Source organism: Neovison vison, chromosome 6, assembly GCF_020171115.1.
Source record: "Neovison vison isolate M4711 chromosome 6, ASM_NN_V1, whole genome shotgun sequence".
In the NCBI taxonomy this organism is placed as follows: Eukaryota; Metazoa; Chordata; class Mammalia; order Carnivora; family Mustelidae; genus Neogale; species Neogale vison.
In genome coordinates this window covers 127,794,743-127,821,157 of record NC_058096.1, presented here as the reverse complement: position 1 = coordinate 127,821,157, position 26,415 = coordinate 127,794,743, and the positions used below count along the sequence as shown (strand labels likewise).

At 41.2% G+C, this 26,415-nt stretch overlaps 1 protein-coding gene and 1 non-coding gene across 2 annotated transcripts in view; one reads left to right on the top strand and one right to left on the bottom strand.

Moving 5' to 3' along the window:
* Positions 1-25,738, bottom strand: part of MSL2 (MSL complex subunit 2) — a 40,462-nt gene extending 14,724 nt beyond the window's left edge. Inside the window, exon 1 of the mRNA XM_044252312.1 lies at positions 24,604-25,738. Coding sequence (XP_044108247.1) covers positions 24,604-24,745 — 142 coding nt within the window. The 5' untranslated portion in view covers positions 24,746-25,738. The remainder of the gene's footprint in view (positions 1-24,603) is intronic.
* LOC122911065 lies at positions 4,941-5,073 on the top strand. The gene has a single exon (XR_006385390.1). It is a non-coding gene; the product is annotated as a small nucleolar RNA SNORA61 (small nucleolar RNA).
* Positions 25,739-26,415: the final 677 nt, after the last annotated feature.

The following is a 26,415-nucleotide window of genomic DNA, read 5'->3' as shown; positions in this document are numbered from 1 at the left end:
ATAATGACTCAAATGTTTAGCAAAATTTGTTAATGACTAAAACATTATCCTGTGAATATTGGAACTGGCAGTAATAATGATCATAAAATAAAATCTACAATGGCAAAAGCTACAACAGGTTAAATGTAACAGAGATAAGTTAGACATAATAACAAAGGAATTGAAAAATCATTAATTCTCATTTTAGAGTTTATATGGAAAAGAAATGATCCCAATGAAAGTAATTTCAGTAAAATGAAAACAATTAAAAAATAGAAAATGGTTTAAGAAATTAAACTATCTCAATGGCTTAATTTTTGCATTTGACAAAAACGGGATCTTGTAATTCTAAGTACAATGGCATAGGCACATAAACAGCATTTATCAGGACCAAAACATTCTGTATCTACCACCATCCCCTCTCCAGAATTCCCACTCCTGGAAATGCTTCTATTATAGTAACAAAGACTGACTAATCAGTAACCTCAAATAATGCAAGTAATTTTACATAAATCTTACTTGTATCTGAGATGACACCTGAGGATCAGGAAAATTAGCCAAGACTCACATGAACAACATCCTGAAATACCACTATCGGAAAGTAAAAAATGCGCACAGGCAGGCCATGATTAATAACTAAAACCATCGTAACAGTTTTCTAAGAAGCATTCTTGGAAATTAGAATATTAAACACTCAAGGAATCCACAGGGACACACAAATCCCACAAATACTTAAATAGTTACATACATATACAGATACATAGAAAAATATCTGGTCCGTGGGGCGCTTGGGTGGCTCAGTGGGTTAAGCCTCTGCTTTCGGCTCGGGTCATGATCTCAGGTCCTGGGATGGAGCCCCACATCAGGCTCTCTGCTCAGCGGGGAGCCTGCTTCCCCCCTACCCCTGCCTGCCTCTCTGCCTACTTGTGATCTCTGTCAAATAAGTAAGCAAAATCTTAAAAAAAAAACTTTTTTTAATTTAAAAAAAAAGAAAAGAAAAGAAAAATATCTGGTTGGGGGCGGGGGAGGAGAGGAGGGACAACCAACCTTTGTAATAATCTCTCAACCAGTTTCACTGAAATAATGAAAAAGAAAAAAAAAAATATCACAGAACCCATCAGATGTAAAGTATGTGGCATCCTACAAAAGGACACAGTTTTCTGCTTCTGCCTATAATGCAAGCTACATAAAACAGAAATGGTATCATAAAAGATACATTCCTCTATATTAATTAAATGTGTTTCCACATCAACCTAAATTTCCTTCCCCACAAATGGACCCATATCAAAACTAATCAGAATCAGAAAATCGTACCAAAGTTCTAAGAAAGGGAAGAAAGTAATAATTGACAAAACTTTACTTGCTAAAATGGAATCATATTCCATGAGAGTTTTTTAAAATCATTACTAAAGAAAATCAAGAAAATAGTACTAACTCGTTAACTCAAAATACTCCAAAAAAGCAGAGCTCTTCAGTAGGAAGTTTTCTAGGTTCAATTTATGTTACTGACTCTAAAATCATATTTGAATACAATAACGTACTTTTCATCAGCTATTCCTTTCCAAATGGCCCAGATAACTTCACTGACCACCTTAAGTATGTCTACAGTTATATATACGGGAAGTATTACTGACAAAGGGGGAAGGGGATGGAAGCTTTATTAAAAGCAAGAAGAGGGGGCAGCTGGGTGGCTCAGTGGGTTAAAGGCTCTGCCTTCGGCTTGGGTCGTGATCCCGGGGTCCTGGGATAGAGCCCCGGATCGGGCTCTCTGCTCAGTGGGGAGGAGCCTGCTTCCTCCTCTCTCTGCCTGTCTCTTTGCCTACTTGTGACCTCTGTCTGTCAAATAAATAAATAAAATCTTTTAGAAAAAAAGGATAGAAGCAAGAAGAGGGATGCCTGGGTGGCTCAGTTGGTAAAGAATCTGCCTTCAGGCAAAAATGAACTATTGGGATTTCATCATCAAGAGCAAAAGCTTCTGCACAGCAAAGAAAACAGTTAACAAAACCAAAAGACAACTGACAGAATGGGAGAAGATATTTGCAAACGACATATCAGATAAAGGGCTAGTGTCCAAAATCTATAAAGAACTTAGCAAACTCAACACCCAAAGAACAAATAATCCAATCAAGAAATGGGCAGAAGACGTGAACAGACATTTCTGCAAAGAAGACATCCAGATGGCCAACAGACACATGAAAAAGTGCTCCATATCACTCGGCATCAGGGAAATACAAATCAAAACCACAATGAGATTCTACCTCACACCAATCAGAATGGTTAAAATTAACAAGTCAGGAAATGACAGATGCTGGCGAGGATGTGGAGAAAGGGGAACCCTCCTACACTGTTGGTGGGAATGAAAGCTGGTGCAACCACTCTGGAAAACAGCATGGAGGTTCCTCAAAATGTTTAAAATAGAACTACCCAGCAATTGCAATACTGGGTATTTACCCTAAAGATACAAACGTAGTGATCCGAAGGGGCACATGCACCCGAATGTTTATAGCAGCAATGTCTACAATAGCCAAACTATGGAAAGAACCTAGATGTCCATCAACAGATGAATGGATAAAGAAGATGTGGTATATATACACAATGGAATACTATGCAGCCATCAAAAGAAGTGAAATCTTGCCATTTGCGACGACGTGGATGGAACTAGAGGGTATCACGCTTAGCGAAGTAAGTCAATCGGAGAAAGACAACAATCATATGATCTCTCTGAATTGAGGAAATGGAGATGCAACATGGGGGGTTAAGGGGGTAGGAGAAGAATAAATGAAAGAAGATGGGATTGGGAGGGAGACAAACCATAAGAGACTCTTAATCTCACAAACAAACTGATGGTTGTTTGGGGGAAGGGGGGTGGGGAGAAGGGAGGTGGGGTTATGGTCACTGGGGAGGGTATGTGCTATGGTGAGTGCTGTGAGGTGTGTAAACCTGGTGATTCACAGACCTGTACCCCTGGGGATAGAAAATATATTATATGTCTATTTAAAAAAAAAAAAAATCTGCCTTCAACTCTGGTTATGATCCCAGGGTCCTGTGATGAGTTCCATATCAGGCTCTCTGTTCAATGGGGAGCCTGCTTCTCTCTCCACCTGCCCCTCCTCCAGGTTGTGCACACACTCTCCCCACCCATGCCCCCTGACAAATAAATCAAATCTTTTTTTTTTTTTTTTTTTTAAGAATGAGGGAAAGAGCAAACACAAACAGGAGGAGCGCCAAAGGGAGAGGAAGCAGGCTACCTGCAGAGCAGAGAGCCCAATGTGGGGCTTGATTGATCCCAGGACCTTGGGATCATGACCCAAGCTGAAGGCAGACACTTAACCAACTGAGCTGCCCTGACATCCCAATAAATAAACTCTTTAATAAATAAATTAAACAAAAGCAGTAAGAAGACTGTTGCCAGCCAAATCACATTGCTCCGAAGCTCTTGGATCCAAGAAAGGAGGGTAACTTATAGCAATGACAAAATATCTGACTGATGACAGGTGCACACTTGAATTTGAAAAAGCACTCTCAAATGTTGCAGACAGAAAATCAAATAAATATTCTGCTTAGGAATGCAGTCTTGGATTCTGCTGGACACATCCTTCCTGAACCATGAGGGCAAGATTTTTGTATGAAGGCTCAATCCAGGATGCCTGGGTGGCTCAGTCGTTAAGCATCTGCCTTTGGCTCAGGTCATAATCCCAGGGTCCTGGGATCGAGCCCCATGTCAGGCTCTCTGCTCGGTGGGAAGCCTGCTTCTCCCTCTCCCCTTGCTTGTGTTCCCTCTCTCACTGTGTCAATGTCAAATAAAAAAATAAAATCTTTAAAAATTTATTATAAAAAAAGACTCAATCCAACCATATTTATTTCAAATATACTTTATATATTTGTATATTCCATTCTCTACAGCAGGACCAAAAAAGGGGGGAAAGAATGTGTCCATAAAATATTCTCAAGAAAAAAAACAATGAAAACATGAGTTTGATCTGGAAAGGGGGGGGTCAACTTTTAATTTACAAAAGGCAATAAAAAAAAGAGAGCAGAAACACTAGCAATGAATGATACAGGGTGGGGAAGGAAGCTAACTAAATGCCAAGATTATTCAACATGTTTAAGGAAGTATTCATTCCTATTTTTGCTACATTCTAAAACATGTCCCAATGATCAATTTTTTTCTGTATGTTTGGCACTATAAAATTAAATTTCTTTTTATCATATTATCACATGATTCTATCAACATTTGCCTGGTATGTCTCAGAAAAATGAAAAATTAATAATGTTAATCCTGTAAAGTCTAGGAAATCCATTACATATCAAAAGAAATTTTATTCTTTTTAAAGATTTCGTTTTTGCTAGAGAGAGAGCACATGCACGTGAGCAGTGGGGAGGCCAAAGGGAAAAGCAGGGAGTTCTGTGAGGAACTCAATCCCAGGATCCTGGGAACATAACCAGAGGGGAAAACAGATACTTAACTGACTGAGCCACCCAGGCTGCACCCTCAAAAGAAATTTTAAAGTTCATCAGTAATTTTTCATCAGAAATTTTAAAGTTCACCTCCTAGAAGTTTACCTGGGGCACACTTAGGACTATCACAAGCAGAGAAAGGAAGTAGAAGAGGAAGAACAAGTTAGGCTGGGATATAATCACAACAAAGGCCTCAGAAGACGCCACTGGAAGCTGTGGGTGAAGCTACGAACTAGGAACGTTGGGGCAAGGGCGCCAGGTCTTTAATGGACTAGTCTTTAGATGCACGCTACTCCCAAGAAGGGTTGTGAGCTTGGCTTGGCTCTCTTCAAGGGCAATTCCCAGGAACGTTTGGGAGCAACACTCCCCATAATTAAGAGAATGAAGTCCTTCAATCCTGAAGTGGGGATTTGGGTAATGCATACCTGGGCATCCACTATAATAGTTAATTCTGTAACTGTACAAAATCTCATCAATTTTGAGTTTTAAAAATGTAATGAATAACCCTCTGGCTCCCTTTCCCATCGGATCTGAACGCTGGTCTTGGGGGTCGTAAAAGGAGGAAAAGGAGCACTGAAACTGGCCTCATGGTGCTTATAGTCTGGTGTATAGGCTGTGGGCTAGTTTCAAACAGGGTTTGAGTTCTCTTTGAACTGGTTTTCTCCTTCCCATTAAACTGGGATAATCTCCGGCTTAAAGGGAGGATGTATGTGAAGCTCTGGGGAGTTGTAGTGGTGGCTGACTAAGTACTTCTGTATTTGATAAATACCCATGGTTTTCTTGTCCAAAAAAAAAAAAAAAAAAAAAATGTAATGAATAACAATGGGGCACCTGGGTGGCTCAGTGGATTAAGCCGCTGCCTTCAGCTCAGGTCATGATCTCGGGGTCCCAGGATCGAGTGCATCGGGCTCTCTGCTCAGCAGGGAGTCTGCTTCCTCCTCTCTCTCTCTCTCTCTCTCTCTGCCTGCCTCTCTGCCTACTTGTGATCTCTGTCAAATAAATAAATAAAAATCTTAAAAAAAAATGCAATGAATAACAATGAAGTGCCATTAAAATTGACTTGGTCCTCCATTTCTTAAAGCTACAAACTGACTAAATACCTAAGTTCCTTCCAGCTCTAAAATTGGATGATTCTAAGATTTTACAGCAAGATTTATAAGAGTGCATCAAAAGTCTTACAGTTGGATATTGTGAGTTGTTGAGGTGGTAAGTATATTAAAGTTCTATTTTATACACTGAAATTTTCTGTACAAAATAAAATCCAATAAATACTTGGCATGTTTCCCCTTCCCCTCATATTTTCAAAATACCACAGGCTTTAATACTTAAATATTCTCCCCCTTTCTCCACCTCCTGTTCTCCCCACATCCGCTCCCCCTCCAACACACACACACACACACACACACACACACACACACACCCTTTTCTTCTTTCTTCTCCCATCCTCTACTGCCTCTGGCTCCAATCCTTTCAGTTACCCACCTAACTGTATTCAACATACCTTCTCGCTTCCACCTTCAACCTTCCTTCCCTATAACAATTTGCCCTCCAGTTATTCATACACTAAAGTATTTTTCCCTAGATTTCGTCTTTTAATAGAAGGAAAAATTGCTAATCCCAAACCAATGTGCATCTCTGGTTGATCACTATTCCTTAAAATGCTCTCTTCCCTTTTCCCCCAACACTTGTCTCCTCCACCTCTTTTACATCCTCTTCCTCTGTCTTCTCCTTAATTTCAGGATTCCCCATGTATCTGTATTAAGATTGATCCTTCTTACTCCATTCCAGTATTCCACAGTAATCTTGGGTCACAGACCCCTTTGAGAATCCAATTACACACATATGCAAAGACACAAACTGTTGCACAGAATTTCATGGGCTCATGAACCTTTTATAAAGATATGACACCCCCGGGGCGCCTGGGTGGCTCAGTGGGTTAAAGCCTCTGCCTTCAGCTCAGGTCATGGACCCAGGGTCCTGGGATCAAAGCCCGCATTGGGCTCTCTGCTCAGCAGGGAGCCTGCTTCTTCCTCTATCTCTTTGCCTGCCTCTCTGCCTACTTGTGATCTGTCTGTCAAATAAATAAATAAAATCTTTAAAAAAAAAAAAAAGATATGACACTCCCAATTAAAAGTTGTGCCATACATTCCTTCCAGAGTGATTTGCACATAAATTGGTACAATTACCACTCGTAAACTGGTGACTGCTGAATCTTTACATGCAGCTCTAATCTTCTCTGCTGACCCCAGACCCACATATCTAATGGCCCACTAGGAATTTCATGTCTCCTTTGATTACTCACAGACAACTAAAACTTAACATGAGCAAATATAAACATACTTCCCCTAACCCCTCACCTAAAAACCTGCTCTTCCTCCTGCATCCTTATTCTCTTGGATACTGACATTATTCACCCAGGAATCAAACCACATAAGCTTGAAACCATCTAGACTCTTCACCAGAATTCCACATTCAATCTCCAGAGTCTCAATGCATATAGTTTCTAAGTCACCCTTCAAGTTTTATTCCCATGACTACTGCCTTAGTTGAACCCTCATCATTCCTCACCCCAAACACTGCAAGTTTTCTATCTCTTCCTGCCTCAACTTCATCTGCTCCAATCAGTCCACCCTCCACACTATCACCAAATAATCTTTCTAAAACACAAATCTGATTATGTCTTTCTTCTTTTCAAAACCCCTCATGAAGGCATAAAAATTGCCAAACACACAAACACGCACACCACTCACCTTCAAGCAGCCTTTAAAATCCAGTCTTTGGAATGACATAAAAGGCCTTTCAGAATGTCGCCTCCACCTAACCTCCCCATACCATTAAGCTTTCTCCATACCCCATATTCCATTCCATTTCATACAAACTTCATACTCCATTCTCACCTACCACTGACCATTCCAAAACACACAATGCTTACTCATTCCTCTGTTTAGTGCTCTTCCTAGAACATTCCTTCTTCCTTCCTTGAAGAAAAACTATTCTTTTAAGAATTCCTCAAATATGACCTCCAAGAGGAAGCCTTCCTTAACCCTTACCCCACAGTTTGTTCAAAAAGCACTTATCACATTCTCCTATTATAGCACTTATCACATTATATTGTCACCATTCGGGGGTCTCACTTACTCAAGGCCAGAAACTTATTTATCTCTTTATCTTTAAACCACTGTTGGCACATAAGCAAGCACCTAATAAATGTACAATGAATGAATCATAAAAAGCACATTAGAGGAATGCCTGGGTGGCTCAGCGGGTTAAAGCCTCTGCCTTTGGCTCAGGTTATGATCCCAGGGCCCTGGGATCCAGCCCCTCATCAGGCTCTCTGCTCAGTGGGGAGCCTGCTTTGCTTCCTCCTCTCTGTCTGTCTGTCTGCCTCTCCACCTACTTGTGATCTCTCTGTCAAATAAATAAATAAAATCTTAAAAAAAAAAAAAAAAAAAAGCACATTCGCGTTGGGAGTGACCTTGGAAATCAACTTGCTTCATTTTAACCAAGACAGACTTTCATAAGATTACATAGCTTGTTACTGGCAGTAAGGAACAGAAACACAATCTATTGATTCCCAACCTAGAGTTCTTTATACGTATCCAGCACCATCCCTATTTCTGCTATTAAGTCCACAGCATCCATAAAGACTTATTTCAGTTTCCTTCCATTTATCAAAAAGAATGATCACTGAAATTGGGCCATAGCAATCAATAATTAACCATAAGATGTAAAACCTTTTGGGGAAAAGAAGAAACAGGAATGGGTACTGGCAATAATGGGGAGGAGAGGGGAGCCAAGGAAAGGCAAAGGCAGGATGGATGCTCAACATATTTTTGTGAGGGTCAGGAAATCCTTACTGCACAGAAACTGGAGCTGCAAGAGTCCTGCCTGGATTCTCTATACACCAAATTCAGTATCTAAAGTTAATCTTAAATGTTCCAAGTAAACACATAAGCTATATAAAACATTGTACTATCTTCTCTGTAAAGAGATTCCAACGAAAAAGCTCAGCCTATTACATACTGGTCTAAGAATTTACAGCATTAGAAACCTTAACTGACAATTCTATGTATATATTAAATGTGTGAATATGTGTAGCATGTACGTACAAAATAAGTAAATATATATGTATTAAATTCCTATAATTAGAATGAGATGGTTTAGCCTAGATTCAGTCTCCAAAAGCAGTATCAAGGTACACGTAGGGTGAGAGGATATACTTCTCCCAGTGTCAAAAGTCTGACAGAGGGCAACAATAATCCTTCCATAATTCAACCCACAGATTTAAATATCTTAAATACTCCATTCTCTACCTTTTCCAAATGAAGAGTTAATTTTTTAGGCTATTTTCAGTCAAGAAAGCATTTCCCTTTCCTCAATCATTTAAGCAAATAATTTCTGAGGCACAGCTATACTGCCAAGCACTGTGCCAGAGCCCACCACTCCCATTTAAAAAAGGATTCTCAAACCTTTTTTACATCTCTAAATTACAGCACCAAAATTACACCCAAAATTAAAGATGTAAAATATGTTTTCAAACAATAACTAGAAAGATATCTCCTACATATATACAAGAAAATAATCTTTGAATTCAGTTAAGAACAAAAATGACAATACTACAAAAAGATCATATGTATCACTTAGCAATGAGCACAAGGGCATGAACTGTTCTGAACAATTACAACTTTTTTTTTTTAAAGAGTTTTCCTATTTTCATTACAGATTTATTTATCAGAGAGAGCGCACACAAGCAGTGGGAGTGGCAGGCAGAGAAGCAGGATCCCTGCTGAGCAAGGAGCCTGCTGCTGAACTCAATCCCAGGACCCTGGGATGATGACCTAAGAGAAAGGCATATACTCAACTGACTGAGCCACCCAGGCATCCCTACAACTGTTCTTAAAAAGCCTGTTTTTAGTCTTGCAAAAAACCTGCACCAAATACAGTTTTTGCAGGCATACGATGAAGTCTAAACCTCTTAAAAATCTTTTCATTAGGCAAAATTCATGAGGATGAGTGCCACTATAAAGAATAATGAGGGGCACCTGGGTGGCTCAGTGGGTTAAGCCGCTGCCTTCGGCTCAGGTCATGATCTCAGGGTCCTGGGATCGAGTCCCGCTTCGGGCTCTCTGCTCAGCAGGGAGCCTGCTTCCCTCTCTCTCCCTCTGCCCGCCTCTCTGTCTACTTGTGATTTCTCTCTGTCAAATAAATAAATAAAATTTTTAAAAAAAAAAGAATAATGAGCTCAAGTCAAAGAGAGATGAATTTGAGACCAGGGAACAACAGCTAAGAAGCTGTTGTTGGTGCTAAGAAGACAGCACCACTTTCCTTAGTACAGATTCTTAATCCAGGTCTTTAAATTTTTTTATTAAACATCACTTAAATATGTTCCCTTAAACTTCCACATATTTATTTTAGTAGTAAACCAAAAAGCAAATATATGCCCCAAAATAACAATAGGTTCAATGACAAATGAAGGTTTCAAAGAAATTCTTAGTTCTCTCAGTATTTAAGCTGCTACATTCTAGATCACCATCAGCCCCCTTGCAGGACAGAAAAATATGCATTTTAATAAAAAAAAATAAGGAAGGAAATAATGACAGATATGCAGAAGTCACTAAAAAATGGTGATACAGAATGAAGTATCTTGGCCACCTGACCAAATAAGTAATTATTTAAAAATTCATTGTACCAATTACATCATTTTAAGTAACTCAAGTATTACTACAATGATACCAGTGACAGCTAAACATGAATGCCAGGGAAATGATGGGTTGAAAAAACACAAATTCTGTTTTCAGTTTGAGAAAAGGAATACAACTAGTTTGCTGTGAAATGAAAATTAACAGTTAAACACTGCAATTTTAAAAGTATGAATGTTACTCAAGCTATGCTGTTTACTAAACTTCTGAGTTTACTTCAGTTTCTTCACTAATGTCTTTGGTTAACCTAAAACTATGAAAAATACTTCCTGATGCTCTTAGTGATGTCATAGTTTATACAAGGTTAAGCTTCACCAGTCAACTACTATTACAAACTAAAAAACCAAACACACCAGATTATTAAATGAATGATATATAACCACTCAGAACCACAACACAGCCATAAACTCAAGTCATACCTCATTTCATATTCTAATAAGATTTAAAAGAGAAAGTCAGAAGTCATTTATCTTAATAATTATTTACGGGAGACTTTTATAGTGTTTTGTGGTTACAGAGCAATTTTGTAATATTCCATTAATTTCGTATTTTAGCAAAGTAATATTGGTCTCATATTAAATTATTACCAGTAAGATAATACAGGCTGGTCAGTCACAATTAAGTTAAACAACCTAACATTAATCAAATTAATCAATATAAATTCAGTTCCAGATTTCCAAAACTAGTGTTCCATTTAATCAGAAGGCATAAACTAGTTTGTCTTCATGTTCTCTTGGAGAGTCATCCCAAAATACATTCGTGTCTTAAAACTGAATACTATCAAGAAACTTGCTTATTAACACAGCATTGCTTACATTTATTGGCACACGTTCTTTTTTTTTCAAGTCCATAAATAAATAAATAAATAAGTTAAGTAAAAATCTTTTAAAACAAAATTGAAGTGCTCCTGTCATGAGGAGTATTCCAAGACATCACTACTGTCATCCTAAGGTAAATACTAAATCACCTATGTGGTCTCCTCCAGAATTTCTGAAGAAACTTCCAGGAATGTACATTTTAAAACACCTTCTCATGTAATTCTAATGCACAACAGAATTAGAATTAGGAACCACTAAAGATACTTTCCACCTTTTTTGCCTTGATGCCATATTTCACAGTAACAAGAACTCCTGGGTGTTTCTTCTCATCATTTAAGCGGGAAATGTGATGAAATAATTTTTTTTAAATATTTTATTTATTTACTTGAGAGAGAGAGAGTAAAAGAGGGAGGATGAGAGAGGGGAGAGGGTCAGAGAGAGAAGCAGACTCCCTGCCAAGCAGAGAGCCCTATGCGCAACTCGACCCGGGACTCTGGGATCATGACCTGAGCCAAAGGCAGTCGCTTAACCATCTGAGCCACCCAGGCACCCCTGTGATGAAATAATTTTAAGAAAAAAATTAATCAGCATTTTATTAAAGATTATACTATAAAATCCATATTAATAAAGCCTACAAATTATGACTTCTAACTAACAAGGACTTCTAACTAATAAGATACTAATGTATTTATTTTATTAAAATTATGTTAAAAATGGATTTTGGTGACTACTCTAAAATGATGTCATGTTATTTGTAAACTCATGAATGCTAAAATAGAGTTAAAAACAAAGAATGTAACTTAGTGTTTGGAATTCTTGTATTTTGGAGTTTAGAAGACAGCTGGGAGGCCAAGACAGTTTGACTTCTCCAGAGTACAGGGAAAGAGGACTAGAGATCTATAGGTCTCTCTCTTTTTTCTAAATTCCAATTAGCTAACACAAAGTGAAACATTAGTCTCAGGTGTATAATACAGTGATTCAAAACTTTCATACATTATCCGGTGCTCATCCTAAGTGCATTCATTAATCCCCATCACCTATTTAACCCACCCTGCCACCCACCTCCATGCTGGTAACCATCAGTTTATAAGAGTTACACATCTGAGGGCGCCTGGGTGGCTCAATGGGTTAAAGCCTCGGCCTTCAGCTCAGGTCATGATCCCAGGGTCCTGGGATGGAGCCCCAGGCTCTCTGCTCAGTGGGGAGCCTGCTGCCCCCTCTCTGTCTTTGCCTGCCTCTCTGCCTACTTGTGATCTCTGCCTGTCAAATAAATAAATAAAATCTTAAAAAAAAAAAAAAAGTTACACATCTCTTTCAAGTCTTCCTTTGAGTAGTAATTAGCACATGTGTATGAGAAAACTATCTCGGGCTAAAGAACGAACCTCCAGAAAGGAGCAAAGAGAACAATCACTATAACTTAGAGGCAGTACCTATTCCCACCATTAAGAGTAAGAAAACTCCCTTGGGACGCCTGGGTGGCTCAGTTGGTTAAGCAGCTGCCTTCGGCTCAGGTCATGATCCCAGCGTCCTGGGATCGAGTCCCACATCGGGCTCCTTGCTCAGCAGGGAGCCTGCTTCTCCCTCTGCCTCTGCCTGCCATTCTGTCTGCCTGTGCTTGCTCTCTCCCTCTCTCTCTCTGATAAATAAATAAAATCTTTAAAAAAAAAAAAAAAAGAGTAAGAAAACTCCCAATTCACAAGGGATGAATCAGATAGAGTAATCAGAAGGTTCTTGCCTTCTAGTATGAAAAAATTAGCCCCTAAAGGCAGCTCTGGTCCCACCCAACAAAAGCTTAAAATAAAAACAAGCCTCAAGAGGATCAAACTCTTCCCAAGTAATTTAACCTTATCTCAAGAACAAAGAATACTTACATTACAAAAATATCCATCAACAAGGTAAAATATTAACAAGATAAAATTTACAGTATCTGGCTTTGAATAAAAATTAACTAGGCATGCAAAAAAAGCAGGAAAATATGACCCATAATGAGCAGAAAAATCAGTGAACAGCTAACACAGAAGGGACAGATGACAGAATTAGTAGAGCAGAACATTAAAAATTAAACTTATTTTGGGGCACCTGGGTGGCTCAGTGGGTTAAGCCGCTGCCTTCAGCTCAGGTCATGATCTCGGGATCCTGGGATCGAGTCCCGCATCGGGCTCTCTGCTCAGCAGGGAGCCTGCTTCCTCCTCTCTCTCTCTCTGCCTGCTTCTCTGCCTACTTGTGATCTCTCTCTGTCAAATAAATAAATAAAATCTTTAAAAAAAAAAAAAATTAAACTTATTTTAACCACATTCCATATATTCGAAATTGTTGTATGCACCTAAAAAGAGAGCTTCAAAACACATGAAACAAAAACTAACAGAACTCCAAAGACAAACTGATAAATCCATAATAAGAAGTTTCAACACTTCTCAAAAACTGACGAAACAGAGAATCAGCAAGAATAGAGAAGATATGGGGCACTGGGTGGCTCAGTCAGTTGAGCGTCCCGTCTCCCTTTGGCTCGGTTGTGATCGGGGAATCCTGGAACAAGCATCTGGCTCCCTGCTGGGTGGAGCGCCTGCTTCTCCCTCCCCCTCTGCCTGCTTCTCCCCGTGCTTGTGGCTCTCCTCTCTAATAAATAAATAAAATCTTAAAAAAAAAAAAAAATAGAGATTTGGACTTGTGAAGATGTCTTAGTTGACCAGAAATACCATGAACCAACAAATGTTCTCTGCGCAACAAGATAAAGCGATCTTGGGGCGCCTGGGTGGCTCAGTAATTAAGCATCTGCCTTCAGATGGATCGTCATGATCCCTGGGTCCTGGGATCAGGTCCCGCGTCCGGCTCTCTGCTTGGCAGGAAGTCTGCTTTCCCTCCTCCCATTCCCCCTCCTTGTGTTCCCTCTCTCTCTGTCAAATAAATAAGGAATTTTTAAAAAAAAGATAACACAATCTTGATTCTGATTCAGGTAAGGTTTTACAAAGTAATTCAAAATCCAAACAACATTAGAATTCTGTGGCTCAAGCTAGATAGTGTCTAGGACATAAGAGACCTCATAAAATCTTCCATTCCTGAGAATTACAGATCCAAATACCTATGGGGGCAAGGATGCTAAGTTTAAAAAATAAGTAAATGTGACCAAGGTTAGGTGGGAACAAGGGTTATCTGGAGAGGGCATATCTCTAACCCTAAGACAAACCTCCTCTCACCTATAGCCAGTGATGCCATGCCACAAGGGAATATAGATCCATTATTGCCAGACCTTACAATTTTCCAGGAAGTACCCTAAATTTGGATGTTTACATGAACTCCAGATTTGAGAACACTGACCACCAACACAGTAAATTTGTAACCAAGCCAAAAAAAAAAAGTCCAGGACCCAAATTCAAAAACAAGTATCTGCTCTCATCTAACGTCTTCAACTTCCAAATGAAACAAAAAGAAATCAACTTATTTATCCAAACTGAGAAAATAGATAATCCCACCCGACCATAATGGCCGTGGACACAAAAGTCCACACTTAGAAGAAACTGAAACCAGGATGCTCCCAAGACGGGTAACTTTGTGATGTTTATCTTCTCAGGAAAGACATGAAAACAGTTCTTCCAATAGCTGAAGGTTAAAATTTTATCAAAGGCTTCCTGAATTGTTCCAGAGAACAAAAAAAAATCAGTGGGAGATGATTGCAGAGGCGACTTGGGCCAAATGGAAGCAAGAACTTTCTAAAAACAAAGTTCTTTTTAAAAAATTGTCAAAGACGGGATGCCTGGGTGGCTTAGTTGGTTGGACGACTGCCTTCGGCTCAGGGCGTGATCCTGGAGTCCCGGGATCGAGTCCCGCATCAGGCTCCCAGCTCCATGGGGAGTCTGCTTCGCTCTCTGACCTTCTCCTCGCTCATGCTCTCTCTCACTGTCTCTCTCTCTCAAATAAATAAATAAAATCTTTAAAAAAAAAAAAAAAAAAAAATTGTCAAAGAGGGGCACCTGGGTGGCTCTGTGGGTTAAAGCCTTTGCCTTCGGCTCAGGTCATGATCCCAGGGTCCTGGGATAGAGCCCCACATCAGGCTCTCTCCTCGATGAGGAGCCTGCTTCCTCCTCTCTCTCTTTCTGATTGCCTCTCTGCCTACTTGTGATCTCTCTCTGTCAAATAAATAAATAAAATCTTTAAAATTTAAAAAAAAAAAAAAGTTGTCAAAGATTCGGTTATTTTGTAGAGTAGAATTTAATTTAGCACCCTATCCTAGAGGTATTCCGGAAAAGGCTTGGATAAACTTTCAAGAATATTACAGAAAGGATTATTTGATGTGAAAAAAATGGCTGCTCGATTTATGGTCCTTTCTGCCTAAAGCTTCATAAATTCTCCTCATAAAGAATAACTTAGTAATATCTTCATTGTAAGACCTATGTAAAAATTGAGCTGGCAAGCTTACTGACACCATAAAGGGATACCTGACACAGCCTCAGCTTCTGATAGATAAGACTATGTTCAGTGACAGGCCAGAGAACCAACTGATTAACTATAGAGGGTATTCAGAAAATTACAAGGATACCCGAATTAGAATGCTCCCTTCTGATCCCTGGATTTCTGTATTAAATGTGCCCAGAGTCCCAAATTTCAGAACATGTGATAGATATTTAAACTTCAAAGAAATGATATGTAGCAGGACTGACAGAAGTTCAAAAGCCCTTAGGTTATACACTGGACCATCCACCCCCCCTTTATGTGCACCTTTAACTGTTACATAAGAATTTCAAAACTATTCAACTTTGCCAGAAAATTTCCAAATTTGAGACCAGACAGCATTTTAAGTGCACTTTTTCTATGGATTATAACCATAAAGAAAGCAGACAAATGCTGACAGACAACTAAAGTCAGCAAACAAAATATACTAGCTAGAAAACTAGATTAAAACAAGATATTGTAACTCTGCAAAGATTCGAGTACAAAGGCAGTGAATGAAAATAATTCTGCTAAGCAACCTCTTCGACCTCAGCCACAGCAACTTCCTAGAAACATCGGGAAGCAAGGGCAAAAATGAACTACTGGGACTTCATCAGGATAAAAAGTTTTTGCACAAAAAAAAGAAAAGGTCAACAAAACCAAAAGACAACAAACAGAATGGGAGAAGATACTTGCAAATGACATACCAGATAAAGGACTAGTATCCAAAATCTATAAAGAACTTACCAAACTCAACACCCAAAAAATAAACAATCCAATCAAAAAATGGGCAGAAGAGGGGCGCCTGGGTGGCTCAGCGGGTTAAAGCCTCTGCCTTCAGCCCAGGTCATGATCCCAGGACCCTGGGATCAAGCCCCACATCAGGCTCTCTGCTCAGTGCAGAGCCTGCTTCTCTCTCTCTCTCTCTGCCTGCCTCTCTGCCTACTTGTGTTCTCTGTCAAATAAATAAATAAAATCTAAAAAAAAAAAAAAAAAGGCAGAAGACATGAACAGACATTTCTATTTCTGCAAAGACAACATTCAAATGGCCAAAAGACAGATGAAAAAGCACTCAACATCACTCGGCATCAGTGAAATACAAATCAAAACCTCAGTGAGCTACCATTTCACACCAGTCAGAATGGATAAAATAACAAATCAGGAAATGACAGATGTTGGCAAGGATGTGGGGAAAGGGGAACCCTCCTTCACTGCTGGTGGGAATACAAGCAGGTACAGTCACTCTGGAAAACAGTATGGAGGTTCCTCAATAAGTTGAAAATAGAGCTACCCCAGGACCTAGCAATTGCACTACTGGATATTTACCCCAAAGACACAAATGTAATGTTCCAAAAGGGCATGTGCACCCCAGTGTTTATAGCAACAATGTCCAAAATAGCCAAACTATGGAAAGAGCCTAGATGTCCATCAACAAAGGTATGGATAAAGAAGATGTGGTATATACATAAACATTGTAATACTATGCAGCCATCAAAAGTGGAAATCTTGCCATTTGCAACAACATGGATGGAACTAGAGGACATTATGCTAAGTGAAATAAGTCAAAGAAAGACAATTATTATAGAATCTCACTGATATGTGGAATCTGTTAAACAAGGGGAAATAAGAAACATAAGGGAAGAGAGGAAAAAATGAAACAAGATGAAACCAGAGAGGGAAACACACCATTTTTTTGTTTGTTTGTTTTTTTAAGATTTTTATTTATTTATTTGATAGACAGAGATCACAAGTAGGCAGAAGGCAGGCAGAGAGAGGGGGGTAGAAGCAGGGTCCCCACTGAGCAGAGAGCCCGATGTGGGGCTCGATCCCAGGACCCTGAGATCATGACCTGAGCCGAAGGCAGAGGCTTAAACCACTGAGCCACCCAGGCGTCCCCGTAAGAGACTCTTAATCTCAGGAAACAAACTTGAGGGTGGCTAGAGTGGAGTGGGTGGGAGGGGTGGCAAGGCGATGGGACACTGGGGAGGGTATGTGCTATGGTGAGCACTGTGAATTGTGTAAGACTGACAAATCATTGACCTGTATCCCTGAAACAAATAATACATTATATGTTAATTTAAAAAAAGAAAATAATTCTGCTAAAATTTTATGGACAGAGTCAGATCAAGAAAAAGTAAGCAAAATGGCCAGATATATAGTAATTAAGGTAAAAATTTATCTAAGTTAATTTCCTGATATGAGGACAAAAAATTAATCTTCAAAAGAAATGTCAGAGTAATAGAAATCAAATGGTAAGAAGTCAAAGGTCACTACTGGACACAGAAAAATATGAGAAATCAGACTAAGATTTTGAAATATCACTTTTTTTTTTTTTAAAGATTTTATTTATTTATTTGACAGAGAGAGACTACATGTAGGCAGAGAGGCAGGCAGAGAGAGAGAGGAGGAAGCAGGCTCCCTGCTGAGCAGAGAGCCAGACACGGAACTCCATCCCAGGACCCCGGGATCATGACCCGAGCTGAAGGCAGCGGCTTAACCCACTGAGCTACCCAGGCGCCCCGAAATATCACTTTTTAAAATAAAAAATAAAATAGAGAAAGTACACCAAAACTCACAAAACCTCAAATTATATACAAAAGTGTGAATATAAATATATAAAATATACATATATGTATCATATATAAAAGTAGCCAAGTGGACTCTGAGAGAAGCCAATATAATGACATTAGCCAATTACTGATGGCAAGCTATGCATGCACAAAGCAAACAAAGAATAGAAAGAAAAGAGATCTGGATGTTTCAGTTAAATTGAGAATGAAAACCACAACCCCAAAGTGCAGAAGGTATGTTGTTTTACTACATCAAACAGTATATAAAATTATTATAAAATCAAAGTTTCCAGGGAAGAGCATAAAATAAAAAGATAGTAAAATAGATATAAAATAGATAGTATTTTTGTCATTTTCTAATTTCCAGTATTTCTTTATAATCCCAATTCCCAGGGACTATCACATTATTCAACACCGTCTCATTCTTCTAAGGCCCACACCTGACTCACCTCTAATTCCAATTTTACCTGCAACCTCTCTGAAGCACATGATCTCTCCCAAAATCCAATAGCAAACTGCTGAATCCCTGAAGAGTATTTTAATTGGACTGTTCTTAAATTACTTCAAACCTGCCTATTTAAATATTTCATGTCCTTCCAAAATCAACACCCTTCCTTACTTCACTTCTGTTATAGAACTAGGTTCCCTGACTCCTTCAATCTTTTCCAAGCATCTGTATTAAACTTAAACTGCCAGGTTTTTGTCAGTTCTTCAATAAAATTCAGTACATTTCATCAGGTGTATGTGAAAACACTGTGCTAGACATGTTTATAAATTTCAGGGTGGGAAATGCCTCATTTAATCCATTCATAGTGAAAAATGCCTAACCATAAAAAAGTGTAACACAGTACATATCAAAGAATTAAAATATTATGATAACCGTAAGGAAGACAAAACATTCCCTTCATATTATCTTGGTGTTACCTCTCTACTCCCACCACTATTCAGGCTTCTATCTAATATGGATATATCTGTTTTCCTTTCATGTTTTAATAATCAATCCTGTATTCTACCCCCAAATTAATCTTTCCAAAAATTTTAGGAAATCACATCACTCTCTTATTTACAAAGCTGTTTCTCAAATGCTTGCAATAGCGATTTGCAAACTTCCAACCCCTTATCAAGATGGGGGGGGGGGTAAAATGCAGATTACAAGAACCTGCTCAAAGATATTCCAATTCAATCAGTCTACTGCGATAACTGGGAATCTGATTTTGAATGAGCCCTTTAGGTAATTTTGATTTAAGTGGCCCACAGAGCATATCTCTGGGGGGAAAAAGTTCTCCAGGGTAAATGTCAAATTCCTTTGCCCTGCGTCAGGACTCACCACACAAGAGTCCTGAAACTCAATTTATAGGGCAAGGGATCTAACTAGGACTATTCACTACAATAAACTTGACTTTCTGCAGCCAACTGTTCTCTCCCTCCAACCTTGCTGAAAATGTCCACTAACTTCATCACTGTTCTCACTGTCTTAAGCCCCATACTTCCTAGATCTCACCAGACTGAAACAATCCCTCCTGTGTAATTCTACAGCACTGGACTGCTTGTCTTGAACCATTACTGTTTTGTTTTGCTTTTAATTTGAGAGACCCCACAAGGGCAAGGGGGAAGGGTCCTCAAGCAGACTCCCCACTGAGCACGGAGCCTGATATGGAGCTCAATTCAGGACTATGAGATCATGAGATCCTGACCTGAGCAGAAATCAAGAATCAAAGGCTTAAACATCTGAGCCACCAGGCACCCTGTGAACCATTATTTATACTATTATTATTAACTTTTCAGGTGGTTATATCACATGACAACTGACTGTGGATCAAACCTCTTTTCATTTCTTTCAACATCCAGAACAATACACTGTGGAAGTCCTTTCTCTAAGGCAATTTTAGTTTGCATAAGCATACCTAAATAGGAATGAATAAATGAACTAAATTTTAGGATACAAAAAGGGAAAACTATAGAAAGGAGATTCTTATCAGGAAAAAGAAACCAGTTAAATAAGTGTATCTGGAATGGAAGTGTATCTGCCAACACAAATTACTACATACTGTTCTTCCTTACCAGCCTACCAAATGCTCCCTGAAGAATTCTTCCCAGAAAGAACAGGTGAACTTAAGTCCCAAGAAAAAAAAAACTGGTAAACCAAACTCTACTTAACAACAATCAGGTCTGCTTAAACTTAATCCAAACAGCTATTCAAAAGCAAGTTATCCGAGGGAAAAGTCATTTATGGTTAATTTCTGAAACTTCTACACATGCAATAAACTTATAATTGTTCTATTATGATGTAACATAAGTGCCTCTAACACAACACTTCCCCAATAACTGATCTACTTATTTGTCTTCTCCTTAAAAATTTTTATCTCCAATAAAAATTTAATGAAAACCTTAAAATCCCTAGGACACCACCAGTCAGAATGGCTAAAATTTAAAAGTCAGGAAACGACAAATATTGGCAAGGATGCGGAGAAAGGGGAACCCTCCTTCACTGCTGGTGGGAATGCAAGCTGGTGCAGCCACTGTGGAAAACAGCACGGAGGTTCCTCAGAAAGTTGAAACTAAGCTACCCTTCCACCTAGCAATCACATTACTGGTATTTACCCTAAAGATACAAATGTAGTGATCCAAAGGGGTACATGTACCCCAGTGTTTATAGCAGCAATGTCCACAATAGCCAAACTATGGAAAGAACCTAGATATCCATCGACCGATGAATGAATTAAGATATGGTATATGTACACAATAGAATACTATGCAGCCATCAAAAGAAATGAAATCTTGCCATTTGCAACAACGTGGATGGAACTAGAGGATATTATGCTAAGTGAAATAAGTCAATCAGAGAAATTATCATATGATCTCCCTGATATGAAGAAGTTGAGAGGCAGTGTGTGGGATTTGGGGCATAGGGAAGGAAAAAATGAAACAAGATAGGATCGGGAGGGAGACAAACCATAAGAGACTCTTAATCTCACAAAAACGAATGGAGGGTTGCCGGAGGGAGGGAGGGGGAGTATGGAAAGGGTGGATGGGTTATGGACATTGGGGAGGGTATGTGATACGATGAGTGCTGTCAAGTGTGTAAGCCTGATGATTCAGACCTGTATCCCTGGGGCAAACAATACATTATATGTTAATAAAAATAATTAATTAAAAAAAATTAAGGGAGGGGCGCCTGGGTGGCTCAGAGGGTTAAAGCCTCTGCCTTCGGCTCAGGTCATGATCTCAGGGTCCTGGGATGGAGCCCTGTATCAGGCTCTCTGCTCCGCAGGGAGCCTGCTTCCTCCTCTCTCTCTTCCTGCCTCTCTGCCTAGTTGTGATTTCTCTCTGTCAAATAAATAAAATATTTAAAAAAAAAAATTAAGGGGCGCCTGGGTGGCTCATGGGTTAAGCCTCTGCCTCTGGCTCAGGTCATGATCTCAGGGTCTCATTTTCCTCTGAGTCTGTCACAAACATCAACATGCAAGTGACTGGATAGGAGAGGGTAGATGAGGCAGGAGGAACACAAAAATAAACCAAAAAATAGTATTTTCCCCTAAGATATCAGAAGAATTAGATATAAAAGCTGCACCCATGGGCGCCTGCGTGGCTCAGTGGGTTGGGCCGCTGCCTTCAGCTCGGGTCATGATCTCGGGGTCCTGGGATGGAACCCCACGTCGGGCTCTCTGCTCAGCAGGGAGCCTGCTTCCCTGCCTGTTTGTGATCTCTCTCTATCAAATAAATAAATAAATAAATAAAATCTTTAAAAGAAAAAAAAAAAAAAAAGGGCTGCACCCAAAGAGCTGTAAGTGCCTATGACTGGAAAAAAGGGTTAGAGGTTCAAAGGACAAAATGGAACTTTGCTGCAGTGAGCAAAGAATTCACTGAGGAGGGAGGAAATTGATGAGTTAAACCACAGAGAAAAGTATTTTTAGGCAAAAGAGACTTCAATGAATAAAGAAGGGGAAAAAAGAAGGAAGACACAGGCCCTGTATGTTTGAAAAGGCAAGAACATTAACCTGGCTGAAGCACAGAAATATGTAAGAGAGCAGTTAAAGGTAACGCTGAAAAGGTAGGACTGGGTCATACTTCAGAGGACCTGATGAAACAAACTCCGTATTTACAGCACCAAGACAGAATTAAACTTTAACATATTTATTATCTTCATGAAATAAGACTGCACATGCCCTATTAACTTGAACGTATTATGCTTTTCAGCTAGAACAGTATCTGATACAAATATGTTTGAACGCTGGATCTAAATTCAAATAACCCATTTTTTTCTTATCTCCTGATAACCAGACTTATATCAGAGTTAGTTAAAGACATGGGGGCAGTGGTCAGAGAGGGCTGGCCAGAACCTACATTCAGACTGCTAAAATTTATGCCAGCTACTCAATTATAATCAGGGAAAAAGTAGAACCCACAAATCTTTTCCATAGGATGGTGGAGTAGCTTGAACAAGGCATAATGGCAAACACCAAACTGCCAGCTGCTCTGCCAACTTGTGATCTCTAATAAATAAGTAAAACTTCCAAAAAAAAAAAAAAATTGGGGGGTGCCTCGGTGGCTCAGTGGGTTGAAGCCTCTGCCTTCGGCTGAGGTCAGGATCCCAGGGTCCTGGGATCGAGCCCTGCATCGGGCTCTCTGCTCATCGGGGAGCCTGCTTCCTCCTCTCTGCCTGCTTCTCTGCCTACTTGTGATCTCTATCTGTCAAGTGAATAAATAACCTCCTGTTTTTTTTTTTTTTTAAAGATTTTATTTACTTATTTGACAGAGATCACAAGTAGGCAGAGAGAGAGGAGGAAGCAGGCTCCCCGCTGAGCAGAGAGCCCGATCGGGGCTCAAGCCCAGGACCCTGGGATTAGGACCTGAGCCAAAGGCAGAGGCTTCAACCCACTGAGCCACCCAAGCGCCCCAATAAATAACATCTTTTAAAAAAAAAAAAAAAAAAAAAAGGAATTTGGAAAAATGTTCAATTAGACAACTATCCTGAAGCTATTGATAAGAACTTAAAATTCTAAGCAACTACACAATTCAAAACTATATTTTACCCTTAAATTAGGCAGTTAAGTCCCATCCCCCTAGTAAAAAGGAGACTTACCAGATCTTTTGAGTGTTACCTGGATAATGACATCACTCTCTACTGCTGTTCTAGCAGGCTGGGATGGGCTGCCCTCTGCCCTCTTTCCCATACATCACAAGAGTAGCAATCCCCCCAAAAGAAAGGTTTGTAGAAAAGGAAGTTATAGCAGCTCTATCTCCTCAGTTCAAAAACTACCAAAAGCTGTTAAGACATAAAAAGAAGCACTCCATAAAAAGTGGAAGTGGGGTGGGGGAGCACAATGAAACCAAGCAAATTCCTATCTGTAAAATTTAAGCTAAAGGAAAACTTGGAATCTCGCTCAAAGCTCTCATTTTGTACATTAAGAAACTGAGGCCCAGGGCAGTGGTGATTTGCCCATGGCAAACGCTTCCCTATAAAGGTGTTAACTGTCTGTTACCAGTCACAGTAATCACATTCACAGAATCACTTATGTGTTTATAAGATTAAGTACCTGGTATGCAAAAAACACAATCTCCATCTCCTCTGCACCCCCTTCAGTGGCTTGCCCCAATGCTATCCAGAAAATGATGCAAGATTCTCAAATGAATACGCTATCCTCCTTCAGCCACTACAGGCACAAAATTTCTTTTATCTAAGATAAAGTGAAAACCTGAAATGCCTGAATTTCTCAAATTCTGACAATGTAAGTGGATCAGCAAAACCTCAAAATTTGGGGTAGAATGAAAATACGAAATGGAGTATAGTACTTTTTTGACAACTGCCATTTCCCTATTAATGTTTCCAGGCCAGGCTTTTGAAAAAAGGTGTAAAGTTAAAAAATAATAGGTACAAAGTCATTCCAAATTATCAGCACTTTTGAGACACTTCCATTAGATAAGTTAGCAATTCTTCACCACTAAAAAATAACCTGAAAGTAACCTACCCTACAGAAAATATTTTTGGGTGGGGGGATAAAAAAGCCAACCACCTAAAATAACTGTCTACCAGGCCATAACATATTAAAACCACAAAATAAGGAACAACAATTTCGTAAAAATCCCACCAGCTAAAAAAGAGAGTATTTTCAGTCTTCCCGGGCTCACTATTTACTGTCAAACTGTCAAAGCATGTTGAGAAACACAGACAAAAGTTCTGCATCGAGTTCACAGGCTGTGGGTGCATCCGATTATACCACTACCCACACCTAACACCAGTTTGGGGAAATGCAAACACGCCACACGTACATTTTTTAACCAGGCTAAACCACGTTTAACCAAGGTAAGTGTTGTGAGCTCTTGTATCAAAGGTTTAAAAAAAAAAAAAGAGGAGCACTACGCAAGCATACTTCACTCATTTATAAAACCATCAACAGAAATGGCAAGAAACTGACCCGAGAAGAATTAAACAGTTCTGAACATTAAGGCCGCCGTACAAAACGGTTTAGGAGGGCTCTTTCTGAACTGCTGGGCAAAAGTCCTCTGACGAGCCTCAAAACTAATGACCGTATACTAATGCACAAATAACAAAAGCTTAATACAAACTACCACGCCGCCAAACCGTTCCTCTTACCAAAGCCCAGATTTTTTTTTAAAATAAGCATTGAAAGGGAACAATAAAAAGCGTCTCACCGCAAACACAGCAAGAGAGAGACTGTCGGAAGTAAGGCAAGAGCCTGTTAATCTCTGTAAACGCCTTGGGGTCTCCGGGGTCGTAGTTGAGCACTAGGCGGCTCGCGGAAATGTAGAGAGCAGTAGCATTCACGGGGTTCATTGCAGACACTTCGACACCGTTGGCTCCCGGTTGAAAAGAAATTCCGGATCCAACTTTGTAAGCAGCCAGGGAACAATGGCGAATTTGCAACAAATCGGAGGAAATCAGAGAAGAACCACTGGCCAAAGTAGTAACTAAAATCCGTGCAAGTTTGTGGAGCTGAAGCAATCCTCCCACACATGGGGCCTTGGCGCCCCTCCTCCGTCCCTGAGACTTGCAGACAAAAAAAAAAAAAAAAAAAGAGAGAGAGAGAGAGAGAAACCAGCGTTCGAGTTTGTCCCAGGCAGCCTCGGGGCGAAGAACGCGGGGGCTTCGGCGCTGGGGCCGGGACTCGGCGCTCAGTCTAGCCCCGCGGCTCCGCGGGCGGCCTTCGCTGCATCTCCGGACGCGGAGGCACCTCCTCAGGGCGAGCTGGGCGGGCGCGGGAGCAGGCCCCCGCCCGGTCCGAGGGGCGCGCACGCTTCTCACGAGCTGCAGGGCCCTTACTCCATCACAGCGCCCAGCGCAGAGGTAGCGGCGACGGCGAGGAGGACGGCTCGGGCGTCGACTTCCTCAATCTAGTGCACCAAGCCGCGGCGGCGGCGAATGCTGCAGCTGCGGCAGGCGGAGGCTGCCGCCGCTCTCTCCATATCGGACGCGGGGCCCGGACTGCGCCTGACTCTCCGCCCTGGCGGTTACAACCCCGCTGTTCCCTGAGGTGGCGGAGCGGGCAGGAGAGTCCCCCACCCGATAGGGGAGGGCTGGGGAGGAAGTGCGCGGGCCGGCGGCGGCAGCGGGAGGGGGCGGGGAGCAGGCCCGGCCGGGCCGCGGCGGCGCCCCTCGCTCCTCAGTCGCTCACTCCGAGGTCACCAGGCACAAGCACCGCCCCCTCACTGCCCGGCCATCTTCTCCACGCCGCACACACGGAGACCTCCTCCTCCAAGCACGACGGCCGCCGCCGCCCACGGCTCCCGCCCGGCCGCAGCTGAGGCGAGCGCTCACACCGCCAGGCCCCGCCGCCGCCCAGAGCACCAGCAAGGCCCCGCGGCAGGCCCCTCCCCCCGTGCCTCGCCGCCCTCACCCTGACTCCACGCGCCACTCTAACTCAGTAGGGCCCGGGCTGCTGCGGCTTTAGTGAATCCCGCGGACTGTGCGGCGCCTCAGGCCCTGCCGGCGACGACGACCGTTACCCCAACGGGCAAAGCCACTGTCATCCCCGAGACTCCCCCGCCGCCGTCGTCGCTAGCGCCCGCACGCATGCGCAGAGCACACTCTCACCCCTCCCCCCCGCCCTTTCCTTTCCCTTCGCTTCCCTTTTCCCCTGCTTCTCCTCTAAGAGCCCCCTCCACACCCTCCCTGAGCTACAGGCTGGCTCCGCGCATGCGCATTCCAATATCAAGCTCCACCGCCTTTCGCCCTCACGCGTGCGCCCTGACCGCCCACCCAGAAAACCGGATAAACACAGCAGCCCGCTCACGCCAGCCCCTCCCTGCTGCCAACCCACCCCGGCCTCACTGCGCATGCCTGGCTCTCCACTTACGGCTCTTAGAACAGAGCATGCTCTCTGCAAGACGGCAGGTCTGTCCGCCCCTCCCCCATGCTCCCTCAAATTCCCTCTTAGGCGTGTGGGCTGTGGCGAAACATTCGTTAGTTGACCCATCCTTCCACGGTATGGGCTCTGAGCCCCTCGC